General features: G+C 39.2%; 1 protein-coding gene across 1 annotated transcript in view; it reads left to right on the top strand.

The window, feature by feature from the left end:
* marchf5 (membrane-associated ring finger (C3HC4) 5) overlaps positions 1-27166 on the top strand; it is a 51591-nt gene that overhangs the window by 6383 nt on the left and 18042 nt on the right. The window contains exon 2 of the mRNA XM_030155890.1: positions 13680-13882. Within this exon, the coding sequence (XP_030011750.1) occupies positions 13680-13882 (203 nt within the window). The remainder of the gene's footprint in view (positions 1-13679; positions 13883-27166) is intronic.

Below are 27166 nucleotides of genomic sequence, written 5' to 3'. Positions count from 1 at the left end.
GTACAGACAAGTCCTCTAAATCTGCTTTGAGATGCACCGACAACTCCATTTATGAGTTAAGTTTTTCTCTCTGTTGAATTAAACGATCAAAATACAGAAAATCTCTGGCCTTAAAGACAAAGATTACATATGGATATTAAAAAGTGACCCGCGAAGTTTAGTGGCTTTCATTAGTTTAGGATTAATAGTGTAAACCCAGCAGCTGTCAGTGTTATTTTTGGGAGGTAGTGAAAGCGTAAACATAAGCCTTTTTCTGGACTTGTGTGTACACGTGTTCCTGTAAAACAAAGGTCACAGATCCTTGTACTGCATGAAGTGGAAGTACGCAAATTAGTTTAGCATGAGTGAGTCATGAGTCAACCGGCTGTTGAGGAAACGCACTGAAGAAAGTTAATACGAGGATATTTTTTAAAATGGTTTTGGACCATGTTGCGTCCATTCAAACCTTATTTATTTACCTGTAAAAGAATAAACTATTCTAGACTTTTCGCATCATAATATTATTCTTTTTTTTTTTTTATTTTAGATAAGATAATATAAGGGGTTTACGAAGACGGTTGGAGGTTTTATTTATTGAAGTGCAACATCCCAGTCAATAAATATTGTACGGAAAGCCTTGTTGAATATTTCCTTGTTGACTGTGTATCAGCTGATGTTTTCCTGCAGCAGACTGTTTATCAGAAACAGGCCAGGGAGCGCAGAACATCCTTTATGGTGGACCGACTATGATGAGACTAGTTTGTGATTAAGTAGACCTGGTCAAACACAGAAACCCCCCTGCGTGGCCTTAAACTCCCTTTAGGATCTTTGTGGACCAGATTCCGGTGCTCCTGTGCCCTGGCTTTGTGTTGAGGAACCTCCAGTTTTCCCACAGTCACGTGACCACCACTGAGTGAAAGGAGTCTTTGTGGGGCGTCTTATGCACCACTTAAAGATCAGGAGCCTGACTTGTGAGATGATGAGGACGTAGCTATGTTGTCACTAGGGATGGGAATCGAGAACCGGTTCTTTTTGAGAACCGAATCCCAGTAGCTCAATTCCTTGGAATTGTTTGCCTGCCTGCTGAACAATTCTGCTTATCGATTCCACCTTTGTTGCGCATGCGCGATGACATCACATGTACACTGCATTGTTTTGGTCAGAATGTAGCCAACATGGCGTTGAGGCAGAAACGGTCTAAACAGACGACACCAGGTCCACTTGTAACACTTGCTAAGCTTCCATTTCTTGAAAAGGGTGGAATCCCTCCAGTATATTCAAACATTTATCCACAGCATGTGATTCATTTACAGGAATGCCACGTATTTGATACGATACTTAGTGACGCTTGTGAATGTAGCAGCAGAGTGAACACCAGGCCCAGCTCTGGTTCTGGTGCGGACAACAAACATCATACCCCCTCAAATACAAGTTTCCGAAGGTAGGAGAAAGGAAATGAGGTGAACAACAATGGGACACAGGCCAAGCTGAGTCGAACCGGTTTCACATAATGGACATGCAGCAATAGAGGAATTAGTAAAGCGTCTTTAGTTTCACTTTCACTGTATGCCGCCCCATCCGAATCGGGCCTGGCGTCATCTGTTATTATTATTTGAACATACTGTACATGTTATATTTTCTGTGCAGAGATGGAAATATAAAAGACAGTTAATGCAAACACACCCGTTTATACTCTTTTATTCCCTCACTCAATGAGAATTGATAAGGAATCGGATCGATAAGCAAAATTGATAATTGAATCGGAATCGTTAAATTCTTATCGATTCCTATCCCTAGTTGTCACACTCATCTATGAACAAGGTGTCAATCACTACATCATCCGTTGGGTTATCATCAGTCCCCTGTCGAAGTCTCGGACACAGTCCTGCACTTTCTTAGACTGTTAACATGACCTGCGTCCTCAGCTGAAGTAATATGTCGGACAGGTCGTGCTTCACTGGCCTTTTGAACCGGGCAGATTTATGGTTTTCCACAATAACACGTGAAATAAAAAAGCATGATACACAGCGTTGTTCTACTCTTGACGTTTCACAGCAGTCACTCAGCATTAGTTGGATTAAAGTTCACTGTGGAAACAGCAAAGTCCCACTTGAGTTCGTCTGTTTAACATGTAAATAAGTGGTGGAGGAGGCAGGTCACCTTGGTGCAGAGCAGTTCAGGCAAGTAGCCATCATCAGATCTAATGTTCTTTAAGGACATTTTCATGGTCACCTTCCCCAGCTTTCCAGGCGGTGGAAAAGGCTAAATTTTGGCAGAGATCATAGAATTTTTCACCATATACATGCAGGCTCAGCTTAATTTTGTTGTGTAAATCCAATTGTTAAGCCATTATGTCGCTTCCTGTTTCCAGGTCTACTTTTGTTCATGACATTCATTTAATCTGCTGCAGTACTGTGTCCCCGAGTTGATATAATACATCCACTTGTCATTCTACCACTTAACGATAAAGAGCAAAGGACGTGGGTGAGCATGATAAGTAAGGTTGGTAGTAGCTTTAGCACATGAGCTAGCTAACATTACTTCCCTCTGCTTCTGTCAAACCATATGTTAATGGGTTCCCTGATGTAGAATAAAGCTGTTATGAGGTGTTTCACATCATCACATGTTGTTTCATTTGTCTATCTGTGCTATTCAGCTCAGGGGAAATGAAAATAAAGTTATGATTTGTGTCGATAAACAGCTGAGCAGGAAGTAAAGTGGTGCATTGCTGTAAACAGACCAGGAGTTTATACCGTGTTGAAGACCCTTAACACTATGATCTTTACTACAGATAAAACACTGACTGAGAACTAATTGTGTTTGTGTTAGGTGAATATAACCCTTTCTGCAGTCTAACCTGGTGTTTTATTAAAGAAGGAACTTTGATTGAACAAGCATATAGGCTCCACTGATGACTGTTTGGACCTGAAAGTGAGTTTTATGACTCAATGATGTCAGACTTAACCAAGTTGGAGCCGCACTGTATAGCCTATCTATCATTTCAGCAACGTCATCATGATAAAGACACATCGTAGCAATGAATCAGACTACACGATATTGTTAATCATGTACTATGTGATGGTGAAGTAAGTGTTGGCTAGTGTTACAAGTGAATTTGAGTTCAGTCGTGCAGTGTGTATCGATAAGTGTAGATGCAGTTAGAGTTGTGCTCATAAGTTTACATACCCTAGCAGAATTTGTGATTCTTTGGCCATTTATCAGAGAATATGAATGATGATACTAAAACTTTTCTTTCACTAGTGGTTGGGTGAAGCCATTTATTATCAAACAAATGCGTTTGCTGTTTTTAAATCATACTGACAACAGAAACTATCCAAATGACACTGATTCAAAGTTTACATACCCCAGTTCTTAATCCTGTGTATCGGCCTCTTTAACATCAATGACAGTTTGAAGTCTTTTGTGGTAGTTGTGGATGAAGCACTTTATTGTCTCAGATGGTAAAGCTGCCCGTTATTCTTGGCAAGACTAGGGCTGTGTTTTGACAAGAATCTGGCAATACAATACAAATCGCAATACTAGGATCACGATACGATATATCCCGATATATCACAATACTGTTAACAAGGCGATATTTTTGTTTTGTTTCTTTTTTTAAAGTATTAGTTCCTGGAAAAAACTTATAGTGCGGCATTTGGATAAAGTTTTAACATGCCGCTTTACCAGTACAAAAACACACAAATAAATGAATAATGTTTTACAGACATTACAGTTTCAGACCCTGCTTAAACATTTGTATTCTATTGCGAAAAGAATCCATAGTGTTTAGTCCCTGAATCATCCAACATCAGAACATTATTTTTGTGCATTCCCAATGAAAAAAAACAAACATTTGCCTCTGTCAGACGGTAAAAAGTGCTTTAAAGTTGCTTGATTTATCCATTATTTAACAAAACAGCGTTATCAATGTCAAAAATCTACATTTATAACCTGCAATATCACAATACTACTGTTGCAGTAAACAAACAACAGAATAAAATACCCCTGTGAATATAGAAATAAAAGAGCTGGAAAAACAAAAATAAACCTCCGCCATGTCTGCATTTGAATAGATACCTAAAAATATCGATACAGCACTTTTTAATATACAGTATCATGAAGTGAAATACCGTGATATATTGCGATACCGATATTTTCTTACACCCCTGGGCTAGACACCTTCAGTTGCTTTAAGATTTTGGGTTTTCTTGCGTGAACTGCATGTTTGAGACCTCTGCAAAGTGGCTCAGTGATATAAAGGTCAGTAGACTGAGATGGTCATTCCTTCACCTTCACTTTTTTCTGCTGTAGCCAATGACAGGTCGACTTGGCCTTGTGTTTTGGGTCATTGTCATGTTGGAACATCTAAGACTGTCCCATGCGCATTCTGTCAGGGTATGGAAACTTATGAGCACAACTGTATGAACTCTCTGTCACATGAACACTGACAGCTGAAAAAGGTAAACTCATACTTCTATTAATACTTCTGTACTCTTTATATTGGACACTGTGGGGGAAAACCTTGAAAAACAAAACTACAAAGCCATTTTTCAAACTGACCTGGAGGGGAAACCAGTGATCCCTGCTTCATGTTTAAATCTGTTCTCCTTTTTGTCACCGTCACAGACATGTCTGAACCCATTGTGAAGAATTTAAACATTCTAGACTTTCTTTCAGAATGTTGTGAGGCATCGCAGATGTGGTGTTGGTTGTCATCCAAGATCTCACACTATATGAGATAAACTGAATGACTATCAACACGCCCAATGTCCATTTACTCGTGACGTGAGCTAAAGCCAGATCGGACTGGAATCGTGTAGTTTGACTGTTAACTTGATCACAACCTAAAAAAAAAGATAGGACCAGTGGCCCTGTAGGTCACTGACATGTTCTATCAAGAATCAATACCAAGTTGAATTTGTGAGGTTGTCAGGTTCTGTCTCTGTTAGAGTCCTGCAGTCTTGATGCAAGAGAGCAATCTCCCAATAGAAGTGGGTGGCACTTTCACCAGATGATAACTTGACTAATTAAGTCAAAGTCCATATATGACTTCCTATCAGTGCTCAGTAATCGGGGTGTGTACTGGCAAGAATCTGGCGATACGATACAAATCACAATACTAGGATCACGATACGATATATCACGATATATCATGATACTGTTAAAAAGGCAATTTTTTGTTTGTTTCTTTTTTAAATGATTATTTCCCTGAAGAATTGAATTATGTCCTAGATATTCACAAATCCTAAACACATTTTATTTGATCACGTCAGGATCTCATGCTATATCACAAAATTTCCCTGTGTTAAAACTTAAATTATGTTTTACAGACATTACAGTTCAAGATCCTGCTCAAATGTTCATAATTAGTTCATAACTAACATCATAACATTATTTTGTGCAATCCCGACAAAGGAACTAACATTATATAATAAAAGTGTTAAATAATAAGAAATAAAATATAAACAAAAAAGAAAAACAAAAATTAACCTCCACAATATCTGCATTTGAATAAATACCTGAAAATATCAATACAGTACTTTTTAATATTGATACAGTATCGTGAAATGAAATATCGTGATATATTGCACAACCAATATTTTCTTGCACCCCTTACTCAGTAGTAATTATATTGATATCTAACCATTTCCATGTCATAAACCATCCAAATAAGGACAATTATAAGTAAAGGCAAATTTTTAATGTTTCAAAAATTTGTTAAAAATCTAAATTTCTCAAAACTGTGAAAAAAAACTTTGTAGACATTATCCCAAGGAACTACATATAAAATTTGAAATGAATCCAACCAGTACCATGATTGAAGAAATTGCTCAGAAAGATGACGGCAAAGACAAAACCGGACCCAGCATCCTCACAATAGCTCACCAGCCGATGAGGAGGAACAAGAGACAAAAACAGATGTGAGAATGTATTGCAGAAAGGAAACTAGTATCAGTTGGATGCAACTATTATTGTACAGAAGGAACAACGTTGACCAAAAACTTTATCGAATGTGTCTTCACGGCATTAAACAACAGAATTTCCCTTCATGGTGAATATTCACAGCGCTCATCTGATGAATCCATTTGGAGATTATTCAGTTTCAGAAAGGATGGTTCACACTCAAAGATTCATCCTCTGTAAAAGTAAAATTTCTGTAAGAAGTTAATATAATTCTTCTGTGTATTTTCTAGTCATATCTTTCCAAACACAGTGCCTCAAGCTGTCGAGAAGAATTCCTGTATTTTTTAATTTTGCGACAAAGATTCAATGTCAGTTTTTATTTCCAGTATTGGCAGCCCTGGTTTAAATCCATACATAATACATAACTGTGCAGGACTACAAGCGTTTCTTGGATTAGTGTTGTGAATACATTACATAATCGCAAACAAGTGTCTCCTATGTTAACATTGGCTCTTACACAAGTTTTGATACTTTTTTTTTTTAAACCAGGCAGAAGGTGTCCAAGAAATTCCGAATGCACAGAAATAGGCTTCATGCTCTCCTGTATCCATTTTGTCCATGTGCAGCGCAGGCTTATCTGCCTGAGTGTTCTGTTTAACAGGGCTGAGGCAACAGCGAGCAGGAGATTAAGGTTTCGCACCGAGGATAGCATTTCGGTGCTGTTGTATTAGGTCCTGTCATGCTGCGGGGCTGGGTTACAGGAATAGGAGCCTGTGAATCTATAAGAGAGCTCTGGGTTTTGTTCTCCACTGTTATGTTTCTGTGCAGACATCTGTCCACTGTTTTACCTCTACCTCACACAGTCAGTCTCTGCTTTGAAACCGCGTTGTTTTGCCGAAGCTCCTTGTAGAGAACATATTTTTGTGTGATTGAATTTGATACACTTCCAGGGAGCTTTATCGCAGGTGATGAACTGTGTGAAGGCAGTCGCCCGGCGTGTGAACGGAGGGTTAGTGTTTCCTAATGTGCCCATCCTGGCCCTTTAGCGGACCGTGTCACCCGAGCGCCTCGACCCAATGGCTCCTCTCCTGCATAGTCATGTTTTATTCAGCATCAGGGGAGTATTGGAAAATCATCCACTGTAGGTAAGCAGCAACCTGAGCAAATACGCCAAGTTTGTCATCCACGGTGTTTTGACAAAGGACCCCCCCCCTTCTCTCTCTCGACTGCGCTGTGGGCCCAGTAACAGAGTACACCTACACCCCGGGATGACGATGACAGAAGGCCAGAGATTTGACATTCATTATTTAACAGTGGGAGCAACAGGGCTGAAATATACATGTTGCACTATGGGAATTTGCTGAGTCAACCTCTTACCTCTGTAAGGGTTCTTCGAAGATTGACGTGACCTTTTCTCGAAAACATCCCAGAACGATGCTAAATTCTGTTTCAGTTAGGAAAAAAATAAGTATCTTTGGGGTGTCCTTCTCAGTGTTGGCTGATGGTTATCAGCTTTTTCGGCTCAGGTTCGGTGCCCAAGCTTGGCTTTCCAGCTCAATTTGATGCATGATGACGTTATAGAGCTGTGAAATATTGATGCTAGGGATGTAACGATATGAAAATTTCATATCACGGTTATCATCATTATCGCGGTATTATTGAAATTGTGCTCAAAATGTTCAAAAAGTACTAATACACACACTGAAATAATTTAACCAAGTTGTATTTTGAAAAACAACAACAACAAAAAAAATCAAAATAATTGGCACAATGCTCTTTCTCTTGGCAGAAACATTCAGTGGTCTGAGCCTATTTTGGCCATTTTCCAGTACTTTTGATTTTGCCTTTATATACTATATAAACAAATGTTTACTATACCCATGTTTGGTATCTGTTTTTTTTTTTTTTTCAGCACAACTTCATCTATTTCATCTGTCTATTATTTTTTCACTTTAGCCTACTATATCAACACAAAAGGCCAGAAAACACAAAAAAATATATAAAATCCGATTTGAAAAATGTACATAATTTATTGCATAAATAACACAAAGATGCTTAATGAACCTTTTCAAAGACTTTAAAAGTGAATATTGGTTCCAAATATTAGGAATATAAAATTATAATTGTAATAAATTAAAACTATACTCAAATATTTGACATAAAAGCAGATCTTTACATAGGGTTTTTTCCCCTAAAGGTGCGGTAATTAAACACAGTTATCATGATAATTAGAATTTAAACGGTAATACTAACCACTTGCAATTTTACCGCGGTTTATCATTATACTGGTAATCGTTACATCCCTAATTGATACCACAGTGAAGATATGTGTATGATTTGCCTTAAGTCATTTTATAGTTTGTGTAATTACTTGAAACTTGTTGGTATCTTTTGTCATTTTGATACAGACGCAGAAAACCTAATTATCAATATTTACTGATCTAAGAAACAAAAAAAAACTATTAGTGGTGCTCTTTGGTGGTTTAGATGGTGGTTAGTCCTGTCAATGCCCTTGACCAAGATACTGATGAAGATCTGGAGTTGGTCCTCGAGCACCTTTAATAGCAGCTCAGAGCTCCTAATATGCTAAATGCTAATGCTAGATGCTATGATAGGTAGAAAACAGAAGTTCAGATTTCCTTACAGGGACCTTTAACGTACAGCTAACCTTGAACATACATGTTGAAATTGTGCAATGTAGAAAACTTGTAGCAGCATTTTGACAACTCATGTGAGAATACAGAAGAAAAACACACCACGCCACTTTTTGCAGGTTATTAAATCTGAGTATAAATGATAACTTCAATATATCATGAAAATATAAAGCTGAATTTGCCCCAAAAGCGAGTTAAATCAATTTCGCCCAGTTCACACCAAATGCAACTAGACAAGACTGTATTGTTTCCATAGCAACGAGTCTCCCATTTCATCCCATCCAATGGACCTGGTTTTTGCAGTTGGTTTTCATTTGTAGAGTCTTAAAATATGAATGACCGTAGCGATAGTATCTTGCAACTCACTTCTAGTATTGATAAAACAACAAAAACACTCAAAAACTCTCTCCAGCAGTTCTGTTGTCGAGAGGAGTTTCTGTTCCCTCGTAGCCACATTAGCAGAGAAAACGCGAGCGTCACCTGTCATGATGGGATGATTCTTGACAGATGAGCTACAGCCCACAAATACTAAGAAAAACATACACTGTACATTCTGAAACATTATAGAAGGAAGAAGCTGAGTGCTGTACTATATCATGATAAAATGGCATCACCCCATCGCACACCTTGGGTCTACAATACTGGAAAACACATTATATTTAACATTAAAAATAATATGTATCTACAGTAGAAAACAGGGGTGTCAACCTCATTTTTTCCAGGGGCCGTGTTCAGCCCAAATGGATCTCAAGTGGGCCGGACAAATAAAGTAATAGCGTCATAACCTCTAAATAAGGACAACATTTTCTCTTTGATTTAGTGCAATAAAAAACATAAAATTATGAAAATATTGACATTTGCAAACTATCCTTTAACAAAAAACACGTGAATAACCTGAAAAAACGGAAATTTGTAGGAAAAATAAGTGCAGTTTTAACAATATTATACCTCAACTTATCATTTATACATGTGCATTACACACAATGTTACACAAACATTTGGTAACGAGTGTAATATTGTTAAAAATTTGGAGTTTGAAACTAAAATAAGAACAATTTCTAATTCAATTTCTCATTTGCCCAGGTCATTGTTTGTAGTTACTTAGAACATCTTAATTTATTAAAGATTATAATGTAAATTGTGTTTCTCATCACATGTTTAAGGGTAGATAGGTAAATATTTTAAAGTATGTTTGTAGTTATTTAGAGGATTTTAATTTATTAAAGATTATAATGTAAATTGTGTCTCTCATCACATGTCTAAGGGCCCCCATTTATAAGCTGAGGACTGCTTCTGGGGTGTCCTATTACAAAATGTATTTTGTAAATGAATTGTCAATTTTTGACTGTTTGTAATAATTTTGTAATAAATTGATGGATTGATGATTTTTCTTCTTGGTAGCTATTTGAGGTTCAGCTGGACTAGTTTTGCTTCAAAAGCACAAAACTAGTCCAGTTGAACCTAGAACCTAGAAAAATGGAGTTGTCACTGTTTATAGGTTATTATGCTATTATTTTACCTTAGATCATATTGGTCTGTATGTAGAACCTGAACTAAAATGAGTTGGACACCCTTGATTGTTAATATCTTCAGTGTAATTTTTGCGCTCACCAAATTCATCCCTCTGAACCTTTTGGTGTGCCAGTTTTGGCTACCGGGCCGCATGTTTGAGACCCCTGGTATAAAAAGAAGAACATGGACACTGGCTGGTCAGTAAAGTCAAATACTTTTAAGTCATGCTGTGGACTGTACAGAAACATTGGAAAAATAAGGAAACACGTAGCAGAATACTTAGATAATGATGGTAACTAAAGCAGTACTTTTATCAGTTAATGTGCTAGACAGTTTCCATTCCTCAGTACCATACAGGCTTTATTCACTCTGGGAATATTCTGCATCTTAAAGAGTTACAGATGGATATTTCTGGTGTTCCTGATGTGGCAACAAAAACATTTCTTACTTCCTAGTGAGAGGAAAAAAAAACTGCAAGTCTCCTCCATTCCAGGCATACTTTTTTTTTTTTTTTTTTTTTTCAAAGATGGAAAGTGGGACAGTAGATAGGTGTTATCAGGTCAGACACAGGCAGCTAATTGTCTGAACTCGGTTAGAGATACTGTTTTGCAGATCCCAGCCCGCTTTAGTGGAATCGCCCTGTAGCGTGATTGAATTGTGGATGGAGTTTGACCTGGATTTCTCATAATCTGTACTAATCCTATGTAATTTGTCACAGTCAGTCGTCTTATTCAGTGATATCCATAACCCTTGCTTTTATTTTACAAATATAAATGTGTCCCGAAGTGAATTATGCTCCAGATATCCATCCAAAAGTAGAAACCTCATATTGCTGTCTGTTTTTTTTTTTTTTTTTTTTTTTCCCCTCACTGAATTTATGCCAGAGGTTTATGGGAGCAGCGTGTAGACTAATGATTGTTTCATTCATCTAGTGAAATGCCAACTGTTCAAGGTGCAGTGTAATTATGAAAATGAGTACGTAAATGTCACACATGGATAGTCGTTCTGCAGATGGGTCTGTGCCGGCTGCAAGCGCCACCTGAGGGTGGGAGGGGGCCGATCTCCTAGCAACAGGCAGGGCCCAGGCCCAGGTCTAAAAGAAAACCGATGTGCTGAATTTTAGATGGAAATATCACCCTGCTGTTATGTTTACCAGTGGATGGTGCGGTTTGGTGTTGCTGGATTCACATTGGTAATTCAGGTCTAACTTCTGTCGACTTGTTTTGGTGTCTATTAGCTGGAATGAATGCGTCATCGGTTGAGATTCACAAGCCACATGCAGAGAAGCGCGGAGTGGTGAGGTTTCTACTCAGCGGCATATTGCTGATTAATTATGAAAAGGCAATATAATGTCACAGTCAGAGATGTACTATGGTAAGGTCAGGGAAGTTGGAGATCAAATTACCTCCCAGATGTTGGACAGACACGGAGCGGAGGAGGCCGGCGGAGCGGTGTATACTTCACAAAAGGAGTCCAATTAATTGGAGGATAGTGTAGCTGACAGGCCAAACATACTAATGGCCCAGTTCCTGTAAGTGAAGAGGAATAAGATGAAGTAGGTGGATTGTTCTTGCATCGTTTCCATTTTTAAGTGGAAGAACACTTTAGTCAGACGGTCCTTGTGTGTGTGGGAGGAGAGGAAGGGGGTAGGGGTAGGGGTGGGAGGGGATGTTAAAATATGTTTTGGCTTCAGGCCAGGTGCAGCTTTGTCTCCACAAGGGAGACTGACTGCATCCTTCTGCTTATTCACCGCACATTCCAGCTGTTTACATCCTCACGGCGATGCACCGGGTCATTTAAGTTTAAATAACCATGTGATAATTCCACAGTATGTTTGTTTATGTGATATGACCACAATGTCATATCCTGGTTTAGGTCATTTCATATCCAACATATTGACCAGTGAAATCTGCAGTGTGTGACAGTATTTTGGCGTCATTGAGCAAATATTCCATAATCACATTTTAGTTTTGTAACTGTAGTGGTCTGAAAGGAAACAGGAATTTTACTACTAATGTGTATTGATGTGTTTTCAGACAGGTAGGGGGTTAAATAACCGATGGCTGTTGAGATTTCCTTCTTATGACTTCACTTCTCTATTCCATGGGTGTACCAGGAAGTTTGGAAGAGTGGCTTCACATTCCCACAGTGGTGTAAAACGTGTTCAGGTTATCTATAATTGTATTCTTTTGTTTTGGACCCAGAGGAGAGAGCATTTTTTTACTCTGACTTTACCTCCTGAATCTCTAATATAAATATGACCAAAAACACAATATCCAAATCACAGATGTTTTTTTTTTTTTTTTTTCATTTATTGTGATGAAGCTGAAATGTCACCATAATATAAATGAACAATTGTAGTGCTGCAGCCAAGCACCATAGTATGCAGTCATTTATTTTAAGCATATCTAGATCATACATGTAGTATCACGATGTAACGTGTTGTGTATAAATTCAGTGACTGAATTTAATTAAATGACCCCATGGAAAAGCCTATTTCTTGTCCTGTTTGTACCTACATGCTCGTCTTATTTTGATTTTTCTTATTTTATGAAAAAACCCGTGCAAGTTTTCAGTCAAACTTGTAACAAAATAGAAAATGTACAAAAAAGATGCAAAGGAAACCCTTAAAATGTAGTTGTAGATAAAAATGAATATAGGATTAAAGTGTTATTCTCCACATACTGACATTATTCTTATAGATGGTAAGTCTTGTGCAGACTGGTCTTCCACTCTTGTACATTTGTTTGTGTCATCTTCATGCAAATATTGTGTGTGATTCGTTACGCAACAAAATAAACAGTCAAGCACAAAATGAAACAAGTTTATATCGCACAGCCAGTCTCATAGGTAATGCCAAAAGAATGCAGAGTACGAAGCATGAGAAACACATTGGAGGCCCCTTTTCAATGTATAAGCGAAAGGAAAGTATTGATTTAAATAAGAAATTGAATCTGTCGTTGTGATATGATCTGAAATATAATCTGTTAATTGGTTTCCTTCCATCCAGATGGCAGGTCTGTTTGACTGTGTGTCGAACAGTTCCTGCGGTGCTGTCGGCTCTGCTTGACAAGCAGTCAGCATTACCGCTTGTTTGCCTATAGGGTTTATGTATTGATCTTGGCTGATTTCGTGCAGAGTCACCGGCCAGGAGTGGAGTGTGGGTGTGTGGGTTCCATCGAGCCCTTTTAGTCTGGAGTTATTTGAGCGACTTTGATCACTACCTTTACCTTTGTTTCCCCAAATGCTGAAAAATGGCCCCGCCAACACTTTCCACTCTTAGAGCTGCAAATAATCCTGATCTAAGCCGAAAGCTTCGTCTCATGTTTGTAGTGACTTTGTGTTGCTGACTGCAGCCAAAAGGCTCAAAGAGGATGTGAAAGATTACCTTAGTTTGGCTTAGATTATCCAGCTTTCAAACTCTGTTCTCGCAAACAAATAACCAGACATCAGTAGGGGGATGAACAGGTTTGACCTTCATTGGAGAAACATTTGAAAGTGATATTTATGTGTAAAATTCTCTGTAGGAATTGATAGTGTTCAATTCAAACCCTGAGGCCTATTTGCATTCATCAGGGTGTGTTTGTTTCATTTTTTGATCCCACCTGTGGGTGTGTGTGTTTGTTTTAGGAGCTGCTGGGTGTGCTTTGCCACAGACGAGGATGACCGCACGGCGGAGTGGGTGCGTCCGTGTCGCTGCCGCGGCTCCACCAAGTGGGTTCATCAGGCTTGTCTGCAGCGCTGGGTTGACGAGAAGCAGCGAGGCAACAGCACGGCACGCGTGGCCTGCCCACAATGCAATGCAGAATACCTCATCGTCTTTCCCAAACTGGGTGGGTTGCATCTCAGAGGATAAAGATTGGGCTGATGATAAACTGGAGGCTTAGACATGACGACAACCTTGAGAAGCAGCTGCTTAGCTTTATATTCTCTGGTCTGCTGCCGATGATTCACTCCTCATTAGCAGAGAAGCCTGATTAAAGCAGACCGAGTTTCACAACGGCATCGCCAAGTTGTGCTAAAGTGTTGATAAATATAGTGTAAGTTCCTGTTATCTCGCAGCTGCACATACTGTAGCTTTAGTTAGCTTCTAAAATTTACATTTCCTGGCTGCATTTTCACAAAATTAGTATCATATACACTTAAATAATAGAGGTGTGAATGTTCACCAGCCTCATGATTCACTGGTCAGTGATTCCCCATGCCTCAGTGTATCATCTCCTCAGTTTTCTACATCACTCTGCATGTCAAGTTCTTTCAGAAATCACACATTAACAGCCTATTATATAAACAGCTGCATCTTTTCAATGCCCATATCTATGCCAGCCATCTCCACCCAGAAACAAAAAATCAATTCTTCTGCAGCGCTTTACAAGTAGAACTCTGAATAATCACTGGCCCCATGTTTCAATTTGACTATATTTGCATCATGATGCAAAATTTCCACACCTAAGGCGGCATTAGAGTGCCGTGGTTAACACTGTCGCAGAAAGAAGGCCCCATGGTCTCCCCATGTCAGGATCAGGGTATCTGAGATAACCCATGCTCCGTCCAAAAACATGCACTTTAATGAGTTAACCAGTCAATCTAAAACACCCATAGGTGTGAGTGTGACAGTCAGTGTTTATTTGTCTGTATGTGTCAGCCCTGTCATGAACTTCCTCAGACCTTTGGCACCTTAGAAAATGATTAAATGAATGAATTTCCACTCCAGGAATATGCAGTAAATTTAGATGTTGCTCTACAAAGTTGTTGTGTAACATGTGATTGCCTGTAATTAGTTCTGTGATTCCAGTTTTATATTTCTGAAACTAAAGATAAAACATGATTCAAAAATAATTTATCAAAACTATATGAAAACATGTAACAAAATAAATACATATTATGTTATATCAAAAAACAGCACTTTATAAGTCATTAATATGCATTATTTGTTAAATAAGCGCTTTAGATAAAGTACACAGTGAAGTGAAAAACACAGTAAAAGCTCTAGATGATGCACAAACATCTCTGACGAAACTGCTGGTTGGATTCATTTCAAAAATGTTTATGTATCTTCATTGTGATGATGTCTACAGAGTTTGTTTAAAGTTTTGAGATACTTAGATTTTTAAGGTTTTGACCATTTTTTTACATATTACAAACATGCCTTTACTTATAATGGGCCGTATATGGATGGTTTATAACATGGAAATGATTAAAAATATCAATATAGTTACTATTGATCACTGATAGAAGTCATACACTATATTGCCAAAAGTATTTGCTCACCTGCCTTGACTCGCATATGAATTTAAGTGACATCCCATTCCTAGTCTATGGGGTTCAATATGACGTGGGTCCACCCTTTGCAGCTATAACAGCTCCAACTCTTCTGGGAAGGCTGTCCACAAGGTTTAGGAGTGTGTTCATGGGAATTTTTGACCATTCTTCCAGAAGCACATTTGTGAGGTCACACACTGATGTTGGTCAGAAGGCCTGGCTCTCAGTCTCCGCTCTAATTCATCCCAAAGGTGTTCTATGGGGTTGAGGTCAGGACTGTGTGCAGGCCAGTCCAGTTCATCCACACCAGACCCTGTCATCCATGTCTTTATGGACCTTGCTTTGCGCACTGGTGCACAGTCATGTTGGAAGAGGAAGGGGCTAGCTCCAAACTGTTCCCACAAAGTTGGGAGCATGGAATTGTCCAGAATGTCTTGGTCTGCTGAAGCATTCCCAGCTCCTTTCACTGGAACTAAGGGGCCAAGCCCAGCTCCTGAAAAACAACCCCACACCATAATCCCCCCTCCACCAAACTTTACACTTGGCACAATGCGGTCCGACAAGTATCGTTCTCCTGGCGACCGCCAAACCCAGACCCGTCCATCAGATTGCCAAATGGAGAAACGTGATTGGTCACTCCAGAGAAGGCGCCTCCACTGCTCTAGAGTCCAGTGGCGGCGTGCTTTACACCACTGCATCCGGTGCTTTGCATTGCACTTGGTGATGTATGGCTTGGATGCAGCTGCTCGGCCATGGAAACCCATTCCATGAAGCTCTCTGCACACTGTTCTTGAGCTAATCTGAAGGCCACATGAAGTTTGGAGGTCTGTAGCCATTGATTCTGCAGAAAGTTGGCGACCTCTTCGCACTATGCGCCTCAGCATCCGCTGACCCCACTCCATCAGTTTACGTGGCCTACCACTTCATGGCTGAGTTGCTGTCGTTCCCAAACACTTCCACTTTCTTATAATACAGCTGACAGTTGACTGTGGAATATTTAGAAGCGAGGAAATTTCACGACTGGATTTGTTGCACAGGTGGCATCCTATCACAGTTCCACGCTGGAATTCACTGAGCTCCTGAGAGCGACCCATTCTGTCACAAATGTTTGTAAAAGGAGTCTGCATGCCTAGGTGCTTGATTTTATACACCTGTGGCCATGGAAGTGATTGGAACACCTGATTCTGATTATTTGGATGGGGGAGACAATACTTTTGGCAATATAGTGTATATGGACTTTGATTGAATTAGTTGAGTTCTCCTCCAGTGAAAGTACCACCCACTTTCAACACCACAGCATCACCAACACCACAGGACACTTAACAAAGAGACAGAACCTGACAACCTCGCATATTCAACTTGGTATTGAGTCTTGATAGAACATGATGTTTAGATACAGGGCCATTGGTCCTGTTTTGTAATTTAGGAATTTGTCCCAAAAACAAAACTCCATTAATCCAGAGAGGGTGATACTCCCCAGCCCTAAGCGTTCATTTTCCAGTAGTTGTCAGTACTGACGTATTATGGAGGCCGCTGTATGAAAATGGATGGCTGAAGCTCCTCTGTGAAGGCTCTCAGCAGCTCCAGCCTGTAACTGTACACTAAGCTCTAAGTGCTATTGAGTTTGTCCTGCCTGAGTGCATGTTTATTTACAGCAGAGGCAGCATAGGTTCTGTAGTGATCTGGGTAAATAAATATTCCTCCTCAACCTGGCGACGAACACAAGGGCGCTGATTTGTTAGACAGCCCAGCTCTGAGCTGATTGACCAGCGGAGGTTTAGAGAAGTGGCCGCTTCAATTATCCTGCCACGTCAGAGTGACGGGGGCTTCAATTATTCCCAAACACCAGCTATGACTCATCTGGTTAACACACACCATACACATCTGGGAGTATTCGGTCTGTGCAGCACACTTTAGAGCAGGGGTGGCAAACATTTGGCCCGTGGGCAAAAACCGGCCCCCCTAAGGTTCCAATCCAGCCCATGGGATTAATGTATATACAGAAGATATTAAGTTAAGGGTGTTTTAGTTCCAAACTCCAAAATTTTAACACTGTTCAGTCTGTTACTAAAAGTTTTGTACCTTTTATAGATCCACTGGGATCTGTAATGCACGTGTAAATAAAGCACAATGTCAAAATTGCATTAGTTTTTCTTAATGGAGTGATATTTAGCTTTTTTTAAATGGAATTTGGCACTTTCAAACATTCCCCTGTGGTCTACATAAACTGTAAATACTATGCTTGGGTCTGAATTCTTCATTAATTCAACTCCACAGGTCCATCTTCAACCCTATTTCTGAGTAATGACACCAGAAAGGTGGTTTGGAGCGCTGGCCCTTTAAATGCAAATGAGCCACTTCATGCCCCACCCCCTCCAGGTTGTTGACAATGTTATTCATATTTCTTCAGCTTATTCACATTTTTTATGGAAAGATAGTTTGTAAATCTAAACATTTTCATTATTTTTTTTTTTGTGAAACATAGAATAATTCGGAGTTGTCATCATTTATTATTAATTTGTATTATTATTAGTTTATTTGTATTTCAGTATTAGTTATTTTATCGGTCTGGCCCAAATAAGGCTAAATTGTGCTGTATGTGACCCTTGAATTAAAATGAGCTTTAGACTATGTCCCTGTTTGTCCCACCAGTCAAACGCTGTCCTGTCCACACACTTTTAACAGAATAATATTCAATATACAGCTCAAACACTGTCAGGTCTTCATCTTGTGTTTTAGTTTTTACAGAAGTCCACAGTCTCTCATTTCAGTGAAGACATCCCGTTTCTGTTTCCAGATTTCATATGATAACTTAAAAAAGCATTTAATAAGATGGATTGGGCATTTTCTCAGCTGTCAATCTGCAGAAGTTGTGTCAGATAGTAGCTAATATTTGAGAGACTTTGAGGGAAAGCAATAACCTAACCCAAAAGATAAAAATCACTTCCTCTTAGATTTTTCTTTTGTTTTTTTTACAGCAGGTTTGACCCTTATTCCCACATTTATTATTGCTTTGAGTCTGATGTCCTGTGTGGAGAAAAGATTTTTTTATTTTATTATTACTTTGACTTGTGTTTCAGTTCAATACTTTCACCAGGTCAAAATAGTAAATTTTAGATGAACATGATGCGTTTTTAATGTCAGGGTTTGTTGGTGTGGGTCAGGATTATTTCTGCTTCCAAATAGTCAGCCGTTAAAAACCTACATCAGTCGGCTGAATTTTTCCACCAGAGCTGTAACATAATGTACAACAAATAGCCTTACGTGCCACTTCAAACTATAATATGACATGCTGAGCTGCAGATATTTTCCTAAATACTTCCTTTATGATTAATCTTTAAAGAAGAATCCTTGAATTAGTTATTTTATTATTAAGTTAATGTTCATTGTCAATTACCTGAACCAGGTTGCAGTCATTTTAGAATAGCATAGAATAGAACAGATCTTTATTGTCATTGTTACAGGAACAATGAAGATCTGTTTAGCAGCAAACACTTTAAGCGCAAAAAAAACTATATAAAAAAATCACACAAAATAATTCAAAATATTACCCATACATGATTTAATATTAAATATACAAATACTGCAAAAATACTACTAATTACTACTTAAATGTACAAAAAGCCAACTATACTACAGATGAGAAATATGTACAACATATAACGATATATACATAGAATAGAATAGAATAGAATAGAATAGAATAGAATAGAATAGAATAGAATAGGCTTTATTGTCATTACACCAGTTATGCAACAGAACTGCAGGATATAATTAGTTTAATTTCAGACACAAACATAATACAAAACTTAGGATGAAAAAACAAAACAAGACAAAAAATAAAAGCAAACAAAAAAAAACAAAACAAAAATGGAACAACTGTTGTGCCTGTAAGGGAGTAGGAAGAAGCCACTGCTTATCTAGTCCTACCCCCCGATTACAGTCCTCAGATTGTTAGTACCTAATCACATAATATACAGCATAAAATTGTAATTATCCAAGAAATAATAATAATAATATAAATATAATAAAGGTTATATGCAAGGTAAAGTTAAAAACAAGGTGCATAGGTTGTGATTATTGGTATCGCTTTGTAAAATACTAAAATAATCTAGAGTGTAAACAGTCCATTCTTTATTGTAATGTAAGCTTTTGATTCTACAAAGTTACGTCTGTCTGTACTCTAGAGAACGTTTCAGAACTGAGAAATATCACATCTCAAATCATGGTCCGTGGCTTTGTTTAATAACCTTTTAATGTGACCGACACCGCCTCTCCTCTTCAGTGGAATTGTCTCTAGACGGTGTCAAAAACCTGTGAATTTTCCAACTTCCCAGAGTTCACTGTGTGACCATCTTTACCCACCAGGCACCGGGCCACCGACATTTCAGCCTCAAAGAGAGAGAAGTTGCAATTTGAGACCGGAGCAGACCTAAGACAATGTTAGTCCACTGGAGGCCTGGGCCCGCTGGTAAACAGGTTCATGTATATTTATAGAGACCAAGGCTGTGCTGTCACTCATTTTGGCACTCGAAGCAGAAGGTTGAGCTCTTCTTTACTCACTTCCTCTTCAGTAAATAACCGTTTGTATCTACATCATCTCAGAGCTGGTAATGAGCACATGTCTCGTTCATGGTTATTTTAACTTAAGGTGAATTTATGTTTGTTCCCATTAACTGGCTGTGAACAGACTCTGAAATAGCGCTAAAGCCTGTCATTAAATAAAGAAATGTAGTGAAGAGGTGTAACAAACCCCAAGACCACATTAGAAAGTGAGTTCAAGGTTTTTTATTGGTCTGCCAGTCATACTATATGGACAAAAGTATGTGGACACATTGAGCTCAGGTGCTTCTTTTCTAACAGGGGTCTATATTATGATAAATATCATTGCATTGGTTAGTTGTTGTTTTAATTACCTTTGCTTCCAAAATGCCTCAGAGATGGTTTTTACTTTTTCTCTCAGCATTTTATTTTCTGTAGTTTTTTTTTTATCCATGACTATGATTTTAAATGTTCTAGCTCTAAATTTCTTAAATATTTTTCATGCTCTTAACGTAAATAACAATTTCTACCACAACTAAACCACCTTACTTAGGAAGAAAAATCTCCCATTAAATTTTAAGGAAATATTGATGTTTTTATGTCAAATCGGGAAAAAACAGGACATCGTATGAACTAGCTATGATGTGTCCCAATATTTTTATCATAGTCATGGATTAAAAAAAACCCAAACTAACTAAAGCAATGGTATTTATCATAATTTAAAGCTATATTATGATATTTGTCATTATTGTTTTGTGGCCCAGACCCCAGTTGGAAAAGGAACACCTGAATTCAACATGTCTCAATACTTTTGTCCATACAGTGTATTTTTAGTTTGTCGCCAATAAAATCGTAACTTGTTCTAGAACATCTTTAAAATGAAATGAACATATTTTGTGTTTAGTCGGCGCAGAGTAGCCGAGGTGCTGCAGTGCGTGTTTGGCAGGTGCACTGGATGTGCTGACAGTATTTGAATCGGTTTTAAAATAAAACACCACGCTGTGTGCTCCAGTTACCTACTTGAGATTTCTACTCATAGATATCTGGGTCATCTGACAAATAAACTTCAATTAATTCAGTTAAACCTGACCTTTTTACCAAGAGCCTGATGAAATCTGTTTGATGTTGGAGTTCACAGAAAGTTAACATGTTGTTGTGTTATACTGGGTGGTTCCTGTATTTTGGACGAGCTGGGACATTTACACACGGCGCACCGTTGTCTTTTCAGTTGGTCATATTTGTGTTGAACCATTGTCACGTTTTATCGAGTTGAAACTTCGAACTACAGATGTAGACACGACGCTTGCATCAGTATGTGTAGTAGTTAAGTGAATCTGAGGAGAGGCCGTGCCTCACTCGTTGCCTGGCAACATGGTACAAGGAAGTCTGTACTATAACCTATTGGAGCAAATCTGTAAGAATAAGGGACACACTGTAACTTTCTCCATTTTATATGGTTTTATTAAAGTAGGGTAGGGTAGGAGATCATGGAAAAACGGTTTGAACAAGCTATACAATTCAAAAGTCCAAACCCCTTTCTTCAGACTTCCCCAGAAGCCACGCCTCCAGAGTACTGGATTGGGCTGGTTAAAATGATTGGATGGTGTTTTTTCAGCCCTGTCCGTTCCACGGGTGACTAAATTTTTTATTTTTTGTGTTAGAGCATTTAATTAATTGGTTGCAATCGGGGTGTGAAGGGGATTTTAAGCAATATAGTAAAAAATGCTCCAGGAAAACATGTCCTACCCTATCTTTAATGCTGTTTGTAAAAACTGTGGTACTGAAGTGTGGAAATTGTACTGGAAAGAAAGATCTGGAAGTTAAATGTCACACACGGGCAAAAAATGATGTATGTTATTGGTTTTATTTTCCAGAAACAACCGTCTTTCTAGTTGAGTGTGTTAAGTGCAGCTAAATGAAATGGAAATGTATTCTGGGTGCACAAACATGTTTATGCTATCTGACGGGGCTGTGTTGTGTGTCACATGTTGTGGCCCAGAGACATGTTATGAATGGAGTTTCTGTTTTCTCACTGCAGCTTTTCAAGTCGTGTTGGAGACGTATTGCATCAGTGTTTTTCTTACACTGGGCCACATCATTAGAATTGCTCTGTGGTGAGTTATTCTTGGCCTTCCTTTTTTTTTTTTATAACAGCCAATGAGAATTTGTGGCCCAGGATGTAAAATATTTACCCTTAAGCCTATCAGACACTCCTGACACCCAGCGTTTGGACTTCTTTGTCATGTGCTTGAATACTCAGGTGGTTTGGCACGCAGCACTAGAGCACTGAGATGGATGAGGCAGTGGTTTATTTTCAAGGGGAACTTCCTTGTGGGTGATGTGCTTAGTGATTATGACCTTAGAGGATGACACAGCAGGCTTCTGCTGCCATCACTCATCGTTTATTGCAGCCTTTGCATAAGCACCCGGGGGCTTGTGTTACATTTGATTCAGCTGTGGGTAGCTTTATTTCGTTGTCTTCGGTCTAGGTGACATACAGGAGATTTCAACTCTGTGGTAAAAGCAAGAAAAGATCTGAGTCAAGTGATTTGTAGCATTGAAAACAAAAGGTTAATTCCTCCCATAGCAGCCGCGGCCATCTCCATGACTGAACAGAAGTGGAGCAGTGGTCGGCGATATGCACCGAGCCTGTTGAGTTTACCTGCAAGGCTCTTTTCTAATCCCATTAGTAAGCGTCAGACAGAGGTGGCAGGGGAGCCGGGGAGAGATGCCGGATGTGTCTGGGAGACAGGAGTGGGAGTGAAAGTGGGTCACGCGAGACGCCGGCGGTGCATCTCATCAAAGTCTGCCAGAGTGGAGGAGATGAGCGGAGTGACACTGCCGCTCTGCTGATGAATCCGTGAAATCGCGGCTGTCCTCCACCGACTTGAACATCACATTCACGCAGCGGTGGAACTGTGCATTGTGACGTTTCCCGTCTGGAACTCGCAGGTTACTCTCTGCAGATGCTCATAATGTCTGGCATGAGGAACGTTCACTGCGTCCAAAATGTGACATCTCAATATAGATTTTGTTTCCAGACTCGATTTAGCACGTTTTCTGTAAATTCACTGAAGAAGTAGTTTATATCGAGGTCATACTGTTTTTCCATCTTCTAATTTTCAGTCAAATGGCTGTAGATTAAAATATTTATATCCAGCAGGTATGGCCTAAAGCACAAGACAAAGTGAACTATTAATGATAAACTGATGCTGTGTTTCATACATTGACTTAGTATATCACAGAACTTTAATACTGCAATGCCCAATATTATCTTGGATCCCAATTTTGAGTGATAAACTCCCACACTGCAAATTTCCAATTAATTATGCATGCTGCAAAATAGAAAATGTAAATGCCAACGATTTAAAAGGTCTTTTTGAGCTAATATGCATGAATTATATTATATTGTGGTCCACGTCTGCATTAGGGTTGTAGAATATACAATATGTAGACAGAATATCATGTGACGATAGAACAATGTATCTCATTTCACATTCATTTATATTATAGGGTCACAAATCACACTTTACTGCAGTGTTTTATTGTCATTGCAAATGGATACAGACAGAAAAATGAGAGCGACTGACACAGAACAGAGCAATTCTGTAGATTATGTACAATTATGTAGATCCAAGCAAAAGAAGAAAAATAAATCTGAAGTATGCAGTGGTTATTTTCAACACCCAGTATGTATTTTCTGCCTCTAAACATCTCCCAAACAATCACAGCAGATTTATTTTAGCAAAAATAGTGTCCACACGTATAATTCTCAGTCTGTCAAGATACAGTCATGTTAAAAGGGGATAAAAATAGCTCCTAAAAACTAAAGTGTGAGGTATTTAATGTGATTTTTAATTAATTTATCCATACAATATGAAATTTAATATATTATTTTTCTGGTGTTTTTCTCCAGGCTACATTCAACATGTTGAAACTTTTTAGTTGTGATGTTTGTGTGTTTGTCGGTTTAATACTGTGCTCATATTTCCTGTATTTTCTTGTTGTACCTGAAGGAAAAAAGACAGGAAAAACAACAAGGCTAAAGGTGGCCTAAGGCTTTTACACAGTACTATAAGTCAATAAAGGAGCTTACAGGTTCATTCACCTCTCATTTAGTGAGGTACCTTCACATTAAAACACTTAAATCTGGTGAAGTTTCTGCAAGTAACATTTAAAGGGGTCATATTTTTCTAAACCCCCTTTTATTAGTCTTTGTTTCATTTATTTGTGTATTTGGACCCTAATAGTTTAAAAAGTTTGAATTTGAACTCTCCAGGTGCTGCAAAGCTATCTTTAAAATAATTCTGGCAAAAATCGATTGGATTTCTACAACCTGTTTTAATTCCTTCTTAATTTTACATTTTATAAGTAGCTATATCACGACATTTACACATATAAGGTCAAGACTTCCGACGAACATTTCTCCGAGTACGACATAATTGTTTGCCAGCAGCAGCGGTTGTAGGAAAAACTGAAAATATGTCCAAACTTCCAGCCGATTACCAAAAATGTTCAGTCATTGGTTGTATTTATGAACACAAGTGGCTGAATGGGACAGAGCGCACAGTCTTCACAGGATCATTTGGATTTAAAGGGCCAACGCTCAAAATGATATTTCTCGTGTCATTACTCAAAAATAGATTAGAATCTTTATTTTGTCAGTAGTAGTTTGTCACACATGTAAACATGCACCTTCCATTGAAATTTGTCTTCTGCCTTTAACCCGTCACTAGATCATGTATCACACGCTGCATGCTAGGAACAGTGGGCTAGCCATGTTAGGCGCCCAGGGAGCAAATGGAGAGCATCAGCCAAGAATCGAACCGGCAACCCTTTGGTCACAAGCCTCCAGCCATCTAGGCCACGGCTGCCCCTATAACCCTAAAACAGGATTTAAGATGGGCCTGTGGAGTTTAATTAATGAAGAATTCAGACCAAAGCATAGCATTTACTGTTTATGTAGACCACAGGGAAATGTTTGAAATGCATAATTCCATTTAAAAATAAAAGCTAATTATCACTCCTTTAACATTAATAGCCTCATATAGAGGCTGTGACTCATCTACAGGCATGTACGAGTACAAAAACAAACTTAATCATATTTGATATAATGTAAGTATAAGTCAGATATACAACATAGGCCTATCTGTTTATGGTATTTTAATCCAGAAATGTCACATATTATCAGTATAAACCATTTATTTCTGAATGTCACAGAACATTTAACTGTATTGTCATTTACAGTTTCAGTTATGCCCATTCGTAGTCTGTATTCTGCACTGGACCCTCGTCATCGTGGTCTCTGTCGATGAATAGTAAGACTGACTAACAAAGGTAGGAGGGTAGATTTTCCACCTCTGTCTGAAGAGTCGTCGTCTGCCGCTGCAGGGCACTCTGGGCATTTCAAAGTGAGGAGTACAGCGCTGTCTGTTTTTGCTGCATCATTGCTGCAGTGTACCATTTTTATTCCAGCCGTGAGTTCTTTATTATAGCTCTACAGATAAGAGACCAGCTAATATTTACTTTGCATGTTGCACAGACAAGACAATTGCTTCTTGCGCGCTGTGTTTAGTCCAAATTTCTGTATTCCTTTTTTGCTTCGGAGTCTAATTTCGGCGCCTCAGCTTAACAGGCCGCGCACTGTTTTGCGGCAGCTTTAATTAGGTGTCAGAATAATAGCAATCTGGCGGCGTGGTGACAACACTGAGATGACAGGCCTGCGTCGGGCTGTCGGTCGGGCTGATGGAGGGATGGAGGGACGGCGGCGGGACAGGTACAGACAGGGAAGTGCTTATTTTCTCAGGGTTACTGCTGAGGCCAGCTCATTTCTCCAGGCTTGACGGGCATTACTCATGTGCGGCTCCCGCGGTGGCACCCCTGCCTGGATCACATGGGGATCACGGGGGGGCGGGGTCGACTCGGAGCCACAGATCACCTTTTCTATTAACCCTAGCTTTGGACTGTTTGCTCTTTGTGGGCTGCAGCGTTGCCAAAAGTCGTTGCGGAGTAGCTATGTGTATGCCGTTCTGGCTGTACTCCCACCTCCTCCTGCTGCAGAGCCAACGCTGGCCTGTCATGCTAATTTAGCTGGCGATATAACTCTAAGGGCGGCGTGTCCTTGCTGCTCCTCCTTTACTCATACTCTGCCCAGAGAGAGTAAACAAGCCAGCTGGAACAGTGTGTGCATGCCCACTACTGAGGAGCTGCACTTGCACTTTTCCCCTCTCTGCTTTTTTACCCCCCTCCCCTTCTCACTCTTCATTTTTAATTACATTAATTATGGAATCTGCTGCCAGCGACTCAAATGAATTGCTCAGCTCTTCATCCAGCCAACAACCATTAAGAGGGCCGACCCAGATCCCACCGTAACGCGTAGCGTCTTAAGCCCCAGTTGCCCACAGTGTTGTATGTGTTGCCATGGCAATGCCACGCAACGCTTGTAGCAATACGCGTAACCAGAACCTCAACGAAACGCTCAACAAAACCAATTGTCGGAAAACAGAACGCAGCTCTTACAGCAAGCACTTAAAGGAGCAAAAATCAAAAACATGCGAACAGTCTGAGACCAGCGTCTGTCATGAATAATTAAATAAAACTACAAAGCAACGAGACAAACTTTGCAGCGCTAAGCTAACACTAAGCAGATCCAACAAAATAAGAGTCGACTGTTAGAACACACTGAAGAAGACAAAGAAGGACAGAAATAAACTGTCACGTTACGAAGCAATGTTTATGAATTTTGTCTTACCTTTCTTGTAGGGGTGTGACGGTGCACTCGTTTGTACTGAACCGTTTCGGGTTGAGGCCTTCAATACAATACGAATACATGTAGTCTACAGGGGTTGGACAAAATAATGGAAACACCTTAAAAAATCAACAAAATATAATTTAATATGGTGTAGGTCCGCCTTTTGCGGCAATTACAGCCTCAATTCTCCGAGGTATTGATTCATACAACTTGTGAATTGTTTCCAAAGGAATTTTAAGCCATTCTTCAGTTAGAATACCCTCCAACTCTTTTAGAGACGATGGCGGTGGAAATCGACGTCTTACTTGAATCTCTAAAACTGACCATAAATGCTCAATAATGTTGAAGTCTGGGGACTGTGCCGGCCATATGAGATGCTCAACTTCATTAGAATGTTCCTCACGCCATTCTTTAACAATTCTAGCTGTATGGATTGGGGCATTATCATCTTGAGGTGAAGGTGTTTCCATTATTTTGTCCAACCCCTGTATGTGAAGAACGCAAACACTCGGCCTAAGTTTCCACATGAACCTTGTAGTGGAACGCACACAGTATGAGCAGG

The sequence above is a fragment of the Sphaeramia orbicularis genome, chromosome 15 (genome assembly GCF_902148855.1).
Source record: "Sphaeramia orbicularis chromosome 15, fSphaOr1.1, whole genome shotgun sequence".
NCBI lineage: Eukaryota > Metazoa > Chordata > Actinopteri > Kurtiformes > Apogonidae > Sphaeramia > Sphaeramia orbicularis.
Note: the sequence above shows the minus strand (reverse complement) of the source record. Positions and strands in the feature narration are given on the sequence as shown.